The sequence below is a fragment of the Vigna unguiculata genome, chromosome 10, assembly GCF_037176805.1.
Source record: "Vigna unguiculata cultivar grain cowpea cultivar isolate G323 ecotype 2 chromosome 10, ASM3717680v1, whole genome shotgun sequence".
NCBI classification, from domain to species: Eukaryota; Viridiplantae; Streptophyta; class Magnoliopsida; order Fabales; family Fabaceae; genus Vigna; species Vigna unguiculata.
Window position 1 is genome coordinate 9502136 of NC_140801.1, and position 11136 is coordinate 9513271.

General features: G+C 35.7%; 1 protein-coding gene across 1 annotated transcript; it reads left to right on the forward strand.

Annotated features, from left to right (window-relative positions):
* Positions 1 to 9064: 9064 nt before the first annotated feature.
* On the forward strand, positions 9065 to 10883 carry LOC114167486 (dof zinc finger protein DOF5.1-like). Its single transcript, XM_028052582.2, has 2 exons — positions 9065 to 9287; positions 9639 to 10883. The coding sequence occupies exons 1-2, from the start codon at positions 9231 to 9233 to the stop codon at positions 10599 to 10601; spliced, it is 1020 nt and encodes a 339-aa protein (XP_027908383.2). The 5' UTR covers positions 9065 to 9230; the 3' UTR covers positions 10602 to 10883.
* Positions 10884 to 11136: the final 253 nt, after the last annotated feature.

Here is an 11136-nt window from a genome sequence, read left to right on the forward strand (position 1 = left end):
TTTGAACACTTTGAGAGATTCCAAAGGAATTCCAACATACCAATCACTCAAGTGTAATGCTATTAAAACTTTCCAATCGTACAACAATACAATTTTACATCACACATAATTAACAGGCCAACAAACCGAGAATGGTCATGCCTCCAAGTTCACTTTCAATTACCTACTTTAACATAACATATGCAGTTCACATACACCCAATTAATAATGATCATGCCCTCTGAAATCTATATAAAACATGACACCCCACTTTAACCAACATCGCAAATGTACCCCTTACACTTTCACAAGCACAAGCCATCCCGTACTTCACATAACTAACACATTCAAGCCAAATTTCCCCTACATATTAAATTTCCACATTATACCAATATAATCTGCCCACAAACTACCCCAAATACATGAGCACACACAAGACTGTCCGAACACTCAGGGAACTGACAGGCCGCCTAGCGGCAGTTCTTACGCCGCCAGGCGGTGCATATAAATCTGGGTTCTACCCAGAATTTCCAGCACTGCACCATGCCCAAATATTCTTATGTCACGATACCAACCTTCAACCTACATGTTTCTATATGCACATACTTCACAGAGTTCATATAACACTCATCAAATCATCAATTTCTCTGCAAATTCAATATGTCAAACATTAAAACTTCTCATGCTTATTATCCCAAACTCCCGCATATACCCGAACCCCAATTCCATTTCATAGTTCATGCAATTTTTCATCGATTCAATCACTGTAATCAATACTCATTATACAAACAAAATGGTTACAACTCTAATCCAATCCCAATACCTCACACCTCGGATCACCCAATCAAAATCAAAAGAAAACATGGATCATAGTTCAGCGTCTGGCGGTTCCAGCCCGACCGCCAGGCAGTTCATCCCCAAACCCAGAAGAACGTGTGTACCCCTATGTGCTGCCTGGCGGTAGTTCAGGCACCGCCAGGCGGTTTCTGGAAAATTCCAGAAAACGCATCAGAACCAGACATTTCAAGCAACCACAATTCCCATTGATTTACGACACATTATTAACAGATAGTAAAGTCAAAATACAGAGTAGGAACTCCCCTAACCTGGGTTTTCCTTAGCTTTGCCTTGATTCTTGCAAGCCTTCCCTTGACCTCCAATGTCCTCCTCCTCCTTCCTCTTAAGGCAGCCCTCAATTTCACTTGAAAGCTCACCCAAAACCCACCAATTCGTGCTCTTTACTGTATCCACACTGATAATCTCGCTAAACCCTCTCTCCTTCTCCAAATTAGCTTTTTATTGGGTTCTTAAAATAGTTATTTTTGTTTTAAAACGAATTTAGCCATAAATCTCCCATTAATCCCCCTTAATGGCCTATTACCTTCTAGTTTCCCAGCCACTCTTGCTGCCTTACCCTCTAGGGTTCACGTGCCTTTTCATGTGCATGCTAGAGTAAGTGTTAGCAAAAAGAAAATACTTTTATTCAAACCAAGGTTTGAACCCATCACCACACAATTCCACTTCAAATGTGCAACCAAATCAACCAAGTCATATTACATGATAATATTCACACATCAATCATTATATCCTTACCTATCACCCTCCAAACATCTCAAAAAAAGTTACTAAATTAAACAACACACAATTGACATACTTAGGACTTGAACCCAAGTCCTAACACACAATCAAAGTACTCTCAACCACATGAGCTAGCACTTTGCCACGTCATAAAGGTTAGTATTTAATGCCATAAAGGCTTCTCCTACCCGCTTTTATTAAATAATTATTTATTTAATTATCTAAATTTTGTGGGTCTTACAACTACAAGAATTAATACCTCATGTTGAACAAAGCTTTTGTGTGAGACATATATATATATATATATATATATATATATATATATATATGCAAATTTTCGCAAGAAATTTCCTGGGTAAAATCTTAAAAGACTCTTATAGAAGGTAGTAGCACCCACTCTCCCTCAAGCATGGGAGGCAGTAATGAGAGACATGAAAGATTTGAATGAAGAAGCCTTTACACATTTGATAGTTATTCCACCAAGGCAAGTTATTTATAGTTTTCTTAAATTCAATGTTGCCTTTTTTAATTCTTAAACAGTGTTAACTTGGTTATATTGGCTTTGTTCTGTTGTGTTAGATTTTGGTCTAGGTTCAGGTTCACAAGGTAGGCAGTATGTGACACCCTTGTCAATAATATGAGCAAGACATTTAATAGTACAATCGTGAATGCAAGAAGTAAGCCAATCATCATCATGATGGAAGACATTAGATTATATCTTATGAAGAGATGGGCCAAAAATAGAGTCAACATAAAAAAAGTTAAAGGTTCCATCTACCCCAAAATAAAAAAAAAGATTGGTTAACGAATTAGAGAAGACAAAATATTGGATACCTTGGTTAGTTTTATATCCATTTCATGTGTTGTACTTTATTGGTATTTTTTTTATGCTTTAATTGGTTTGTATAATAATAGTGTTAATCTTTGGCTTCCTTTGGCAGTTGGGCTAGAGAGAAATTGTTTGAGGTTAACCACATCTCCATGATTGGTGACAATTTCATGGTGAACCTAGAAAAATTGGAATGTACATGTAGGAAATGGACAATCACGGGAATGTCATGTTGTCACTCTCTAACTACTATGAGGTTCCTGAATGTTGATGTAGAACAACATATCCCTCACTAGTTTTTGACATCAATGTATGAAGAAACATATATTCCACTGATATATGCAATCAACGAACCTAATGTTTGAGAGATGAATTCAAATATTGACGTCGTGCCACCAGCCAAGAAGATGAATTCAAAGTCAGGCACCAACAAGACCATTTGCACGTACAAATGGTAGACCAAAATTGGCATATAGGAGGGGCCCAACTTAGAAGCCATGATTCACCAACTAAGAATGTTTTTTCGTGAAGAATTTGCACGTGCATTTTTGTTTTTTAAATTGTATTCTGTAATTGAAAACTTGCTTCATATTGGGCCCGTTTTGGAAGACACATTATTTTGATATGTTTTTCTCTTAGAAGCATAACTTGCTTCAGATATGCCCAACTTATGTATTCAGCACTGAATGTTTACTTCGTAATTTATGAATGCAATTTGATCCATGTTTAGTTCATACTTTATGAATGTGAAATGAATATGCCACCAAGTGTTATCATTCTTCTTCTCTGTACATCCAATTCATTAAACAAGAAGAAAAATTAGATCCATACCAAAAATTGAATACATTTTTTTCACCAGGAACAATTGCAACTTCTAATTCATTTAATAACCATACATTACAACTTCATTCCACACAAAATACATACCCAACAAAAAACCAGAATGAATCCTTCATACACTTAATACAACACTTCATCGCTTTACAAAAAAACAAGAAATGAACCCTTCATCTAATTTTGATCAACACACAAGAGGAGGATGATAATCAAACCCAAAAAACCAATTATCCTAAATAAGTACATCAGTCACTTCTTAGAATCAATCAACTTTTTTTCCATATTACGCATCCTTTTGCTCTAACTAGCAATGGTTGCATCTCTTTCATCCCCATTATCTTCATTGCACCATTTGAAGTAATTGCATCCTTTGAAACCTTCATTCCTAGTACGCTGTTAAAAAAATCAAACCACAAAAATGTTTTACAACATGAAAATTCAGCTCAAACGAAAATGAAAATCACATATCATACCTTATAGTGAGGGAACCCCTAAAATTGTTTCCCACCATTCTTCACTGTTCTTGCAACTCTCAATACTGCAATCTCCCCACAATGGCAATGTTGTGTCACTACTAAAAATTCTCATATTAGATAGAAATTTTCTTGCAAATTTGTTAAAAAACTTTGCAAGAAAAGACTTTTTTCCTACTAGTTTTTCTAAGAATTTTAATTAGCAGGTAATTTCTACATGGATAATTATTTCCTACAAAATTATAAAATTTCCTACAAAATTTGTTGCAAAAAGTATTTTATACAAAATATTTTGCAAAAAAAGTTGCAGCAATTTCCTGCAAAAAAAAATTCATAACAAAATTTATAAATATTTCCTACAAAAAAATTTACAAAACAAAATTGACAAGAAATATGAATTTTTTAAGTAGTGTGTTCCATCGAATGACCCAAACACAGTAGTAGGAGAAGAAATGTTGTGGTTGTGTGATCCACACGAATAAGACGACCACGGATGACTAAAACTGCGAGACATTTCCCACTTCAAGCACCACCTTACCCCTACAGCAAACCAATTCCTCTAGCTCAAGATAAAGATGGCAATGGACAATTAGGGCTTTCAAATGGGGAAAATAATTTAAAAGAAACTTTAAAAGAGAGATATGACACATTAAACCAAAATTGCCACTGTACAATTATGTTCATTGACACGTATCCGTTCTGTTATGCCACATCAGTGCATTGGTAACGGTGTTTCAAAAAACATAATGGGATGGACTACATTGATGCAAATTAACGAATTTGTATACTAAGTAGACACAAAGTTAAAAGCAGATACCATTTAGACAAATTCACACGAAAGTGGATATGTTGCGACTGATTATATTTAAATATAAATATATATTACTTTAAAAAAAATAGGTGTATCTCATTTTTATTTATTTTATTAATGAGTTTATCTTTCCACACATACATACTATACTATATGTAAAGCCCTCTTATTTCAGCCACAATCTTTAAGGGATGCCTAAAGGTCTAATGGGCCTAAGGGTTGGCCCATAGGGAGCTAAATGACCCAAGACCTGCCCTAACCCACTCATTTGTATCATTTCAGAAAAATAGTTCTCCCTTACTTCCTCTTTGAGCAGCTATAAAGCTCTGCTAGGGTTCAGCCACTGTTTCTCATCAAGTGAACTCAGACTAGTTCTCTACTCTTCGTAAGTCATCTTCCAACTCATGTTGTTGCTCCATTCTGTTCATTCTTTGTAGTTCCAACTAGGGTTGTCTTAATGAACTCGTTTTAAGCTCGTTCCATTGTTTTCCAGCCCTCGAAGTTATTGCTTGAGCTACTGTTCGTCACGGTTCGGGTGTCAAAGTCCTCTACTAACCCCTTTCCAAGTAAGGGAAGCTAGGGTTTGACGTTATTTCTATTTTATGCCATTAATGTTTTGTGAAATATGAGAAAATTTTGGAGAAAACGTTAGTTTTTGGTATATTTCTGAGTTAGGGGTTCAAATATTCATGAAACTGTGATATTTGACGTTATTTCTCGTATTCTGGATGCGTCGCACAGTCGCTGGACGAGTTGACTTGGTCGTTGGGCGACTGTGTATTTTTCTAATATGCGCAGTTTTAGTAAAATTGACTTTCCTGACTCATTAACCGTTGGATTTGGTTCATAACATGCTACTTTATGGTTTGATCGGTTGGATCGTCGATTAGATGTATGTAGCTTGAGAAATGTGTCACGCATTACTGCAATGATTTTTGGTTTTGTGATAATAAATTTTCTTAGAAATTTTGGTGTAAGAATTATGGTTGTGGGTTGTGCTTGATTGTATGGAATTGCAGGTACTTAAATGTTGGCACTCATTTATTTGGGATGAATTCTATTTTGTGATATATGTATGTCTTGGTGTGCATTTATAAAGTATGAGATGAATGAATTTGCATGAGTGATGTGATTCATGGATTGTGAATGATGAACTTGGATAAATCTTGACATGCGATTTCAATGAAATGGTTGGTATCAATATGGCATGGTATTGGTATGAAGTACAATTCTATATTCATGGATTGGGAAGGATGAGTTGGAATGGATTCAACATGGAATATGAATGTGGATTTGGTTATAAAGGTTGGCTTGAGAGTTATGTGCATGATAAATAATACTTGATTGATTGAGTATGATTGGTCTATGTTAGTGCGTAATTCTATGAGCCTCTAGGTCAGACCTCATGGTGGTGCTTCAGTGGTCGGGACGTAATTCCATAACCCTTGTTAGTGGGAGTTCATGGTGGTGCCCCATCTATATAATTTGGTAAGGATTCAAGGTAAGGTTGCATCCTGACACTCTAAGGAGTCAGTTAGTCTCACTTAGAGCGGACTGACTCTTGTGGTGAGAGTAGCAAGAGGCCTAAAACTCATTAAGGGCTAACCTTGTGTGGGGGGATTGAGACATTGTACCACTTGTAACACTTAGCTCGGGGGTGAGCAACTCCAGGGTGAGCAGAGATATCCACCACAAGTGCAAGCATCCGTTGAATCCGACTAGATTATATGTAATCCGGATGAGTCGAGTTTGAGTCTAGTGTATTGTTTGAGAAGTCATAACATGATTGGTTGATAAATACTATTTGGATTGTGTGATAACATGTGACTGCATGATAAATTGTTTCTACTCTAGCTTACCCTATTGCTTGTTTGGTTGTCTTGTATGTGGTTCTTCTCCTTTTGCGATGGTCATCAATTTATTGATGTTAGCATATGCGAAAGGCACTCGAGGTCCACAGGGAAGCTGCGTAGTCCGCCTGGACTGGGTTCTACTGATTTGGGCTTCGTTATAGGGTTATGGCCCATGTATTTGCTTGACCTTTAATTTTAAATTGGAGTATTGTTGAACTTTGTATCTTATTTGGCTTTTGCCATAGTGGTGTACCTTAAGTATTTCTTATGTTCCAAGACCGCGCTGCTATGTTATCCTGTTTCCTTTAATTAGGATTATCGATTAAATTGGACGTTACACTATAATATAATATAATATAGTATAATATAGTATAATATAGTATAATATAGTATAATATAATATAATATAATATAATATAATATAATATAATATAATATAATATAATATAATATAATATAATATAATATAATATAATATAATATAATATAATATAATATAATAAAATAAGATTTAAAATTATATGATATAAACTTTAGTAATATTATGTTATGCACGTGTAATATTTTAAAAAATTAATATTTTATAAAATTAATTAACCTAGACGTAATATTAAATTGGATAGGATGTAATTTTAAAGTTATATATACACACCATTTACTAAATTTTTCTTCATCTTATTATTATTACATAAAAGTCGTGTTCTAATTTGTCAAAAAATAATGAGATTGACCGGTATGACAAATTAAAACGGACTGAAAGTCTTAATCACTCTCATTAGCAGACGAACCCACTCATCAAACTTTCTAATTTTTTAATATATATATATATATATATATATATATATATATATATATATATACTTAGAAAATATTTAATAATATAAATATTTTATCATTTTAAACTATCAATATAATTAATAATTAAAAATATATTTATAAATACTAATTATTTATATTTTTCAAATAATATGATATAAAAAAATAATCTTTCAAATAATTTTTTTATTTTTCTATTTTAATAAAAAAAACAGAAAAAATCAGGTGATTTAGCCTGTCAATTTATTGAACTAAACCGGACAAGCCAAAAACAAATAATTTTTTTGAAAGTTTATAAAACAGTTAAAAGACCCAAAATATTCTTTAATTAATTTTAATATTTTTGTTTTACAAAAAAAAAAGTTTAAATAATCATTTAGTTTTACTTTTTGGTTAAATTTTTTCAATTTGATCATATTTTATAACTTTTGTTCAATTTAGTTCTAAATTCATTTTACTTAACACAGTTACAATAGTTGATAGAAAAGTATATAGGTGTTCATTGTTCCATAGACATGGTGCGTGCACTGCACAATGACGTTGTCGATCCTAGTGTGACACAATGCATTGGTGTTTAATTGAAATTGAATTAAGTTTAGCAATTTAAGGAAATTGAGATTAGGGTTTGCTGAAGGGAAAAAATTTGGGGAAGGTTCATTGCTATGACGAAAACCCATACTGTGTGCAAACAAAAACCCGCAAATCGCGCCTCTAAAAACAGTCTTCGTCAGATAGAAGAGAGTTGGTGCTCTGTGTTGCTGACGAGAAGTTCATCGTCTTCGTTGCGCCCTCTCTCGCTCAAGCCTCGACGTTTGTCACAGTAGTCCTCTCATGTCGCAGCCTCGTCATACCAGCTCGCATCGTCCAGTAGGTGTGTCGAAGAAGATGGCGTCACAGCTCGTCGTCACCCAGTCATGTAAGAAAAGGCACGCCATGAAATGTGGAAAAAGTCGAAGGAGAGGGTGAAAACAGAAGGGAAAAAGTAAAATTTGATGTTTTTCCCCTCTACATTAACCTAATTTGTTTTTACTACAAGAGTGTTTACGTGAGCCAACAGACACAAACAATTTAATTTGTTATGTGTTGGCAATCCGATACTAACAATTTAATTTCTTTGTATGGGTCAAATCAACGACAATCTTTAATTAATAATTTATTTTAGTGTGGGTGTTGCGTGGTTATTTGCTTCCTCACCCATCCGACGCAATAATTAGGAAGTATGGTTAATGTGGTTTTCGGTCGATTGCCATCTATACCGTTGCTTAATACCATTGCTTAAGGGTCACGACGAAGAGTGAAAATTGGATATAGATGATATAACTCATTCACATGTATAAAAAATTTCAACATTTAGTTTTAATCTTTCAAATAATGGGTGCCATAAAAGTTCGACTTACAGGTGTTGTTGAATCAATTATGTTGTTGATTCTCCTATTCTTATGATTAGTGTGCTCACTCGCCATGTGGTGACGCGTGAGAGTCGCGAGAATAATTTCCAGAAATCAAGTTTAGTATGGAAGGGAACAGACCGGATCAAGAAAAGGTATCGACAAATGTCCATCACTAAAGCACCAACAGCCACCTTTTTCTTTGATATAAAAAACATTTACACCTTCATTCATTACATTCTTCACCTTAATATATATATTATTCATTTAAGGATTGCTTTTCACAACACAACCGCATCATAGTTAAGGTTTTTGACCTATTCTAAAACAAATTAATTCCTGACAGATATAGGCTGGTCGATCAGCCGCTAGCACTGATCTCACTGTCTCACCACAGTACTCACAGTCTTGCAAAGCATAGAAAGAGGAGCTTATCTGTTTAAGAAACACCACCTCCTCAAAACCCTAGAAAGTTAAAAATAAAAGGTATCTTATAAGGGTTACGAGAGAGAATTAACATCAGAATTATATATAAATACTTATAAGGCCCTTCCTTTATTTTTTGCTCCTCACTTCACAGTCTTCTCTTCTTTCTTTTCTTCTGAATACACACACTAGTTCTTTCTCTAGCTTGTTCATCTGAATCTCTCTCACCAAGACTGAATCATGGTTTTTACTTCCATCCCAGCTTCTTATTTTGATGCATCCAACTGGCAGCAACAGGTAAACAACAGACACGAGTTTCTTCAGTTTGTCCCCTCCGATGGTTCAAAAGATTTCAAAACATTAAACAAAATATTCTTTACTTTTTTCTTATATGCCTCTTCTTGAATATACCTGTCATTTCATGTCCTTCCTTTCCTTCTTCATCATCATTAATTTTGAAAAAAAAAAACGATGCTACACATTTTAATAAGTTAAACCTTTTGTATAAAAAATTACGAGAGTATATGAAATAAATAAAAAATCAGTAAATAAAAAAAAGGGTGTTCAAAAAGTACACTAGAGAATGTTATTAATATTTCTCTTATTTTTAACCTCTACTAATTTTCTTTCTGCTTTTTGACATTGTAGCAACCAAACAACCAACCCGGAGGCAGTGGTTCCACCTCGCGGCAGCTGCTTCCACCACCGCCAGCGCCAGCGCCACCGCTTCCTGCTGCAATGCAGTCTCATGGAGAGGGTGCAACCAGACCAGGATCCATGGCTGATAGGGCAAGGATGGCCAACATGCCAATGCCAGAGGTTGCACTCAAGTGTCCACGCTGCGAATCCACCAACACCAAATTTTGCTACTTCAACAACTACAGTCTCTCTCAGCCGCGCCACTTCTGCAAGACCTGCAGAAGGTACTGGACCAGAGGCGGCGCCCTAAGGAGCGTCCCCGTCGGCGGAGGCTGCAGGAGGAACAAGCGGACCAAAGGTACCGGCGGCGGTGGCGGCTCCAACTCTCCGGCAAGCTCTGACCGCCAGACAGGAAGTGTGAACTCCACCAACTCGGTATCTTCCAAGAATGAGAGAATAGGACTTGCACCCCAAATTCCACCCCTCAGATTCATGCCTCCATTGCATCAACTTGGTGACTTTGGAGATGGAGACATTGGCCTAAACTATGGCCTCAGTTATGCCCCAATGGGAGGGGTAGAGGACTTAAGTTATCAAATTGGAGCAAGTGCTTTTGGTGGTGGTGGTGGTGCCACTTCAATCTTCTCTGCACCTAGTTTGGAACAATGGAGAATGCCACAACAGTTTCCCCTCTTAGCTTCCATGGAAGGTTCATCACCAGCTTCTAATTTATACCCTTTTGAAGGAAGTGCAGAGGTGAGTGGATATACGAGGCCAAAGGTTTCAACTTCTGGGATCATGACGCAGCTAGCTTCAGTGAAAATGGAAGAAAGTAGGGAACCTAACTCGTCAACACTTTTCTTGGGAAACTATAATCCAGTGAATGAACAATATTGGACCAGTGCTACTTCTGCATCTTGGACAGATATTTCTGGGTTTAGCTCCTCTTTCACTGCAAGCAACCATCTATAGAGCCTGTGAAAAAAGCTTCTGGTTTTGGTTCATGTGCATGGCTTCACTTTCTTTTATCTTATTGGAGACAAGTTTTAATCGAACTCCATTATTTTCTCAGTCCTAATACGACGAGATTTGAGCCTTGGAGGATAGCTAGAGTACTTTTCTCTTAAGATAAAGCTAGGGATGCTGGCTCCTGTTCTTTTAATCGTAATATGTTTTCCTTGTATTTTCTTTGTTTTACATAATGTTTTATGTTTCATTGTATGACAACGTTGAATGTCGTTTTCTTTCCTTGAAGTTGAATTGCGGTATGAAGTTTGAATCTATGGACCTCATCTTAACTATTCAAACATATAGTGAGCCAACTAGGTTGTGAACGTTGAATATATTAAGATTTGGATTTCGAAATTTATGGATATTATCAGTATAGCCTTCTCAGTAGTAGTAACCAATGCTGTATGCTTCAAATGAAAACGTTTTTACGTGATAAGTTGTTGGATTTCAGTATCTTTCTTTCCATCATGTTTTGGCGTGCGTCAGTTTATCAATG

Coding starts and splice junctions, on each gene's coding strand:
- LOC114167486 (XM_028052582.2), top strand. CDS start 9,231: ATGGTTTTTACTTCCATCCCAGCTTCTTATTTTGATGCATCCAACTGG. Junction 9,288..9,638: donor CATCCAACTGGCAGCAACAG/GTAAACAACAGA, acceptor TTGACATTGTAG/CAACCAAACAACCAACCCGG.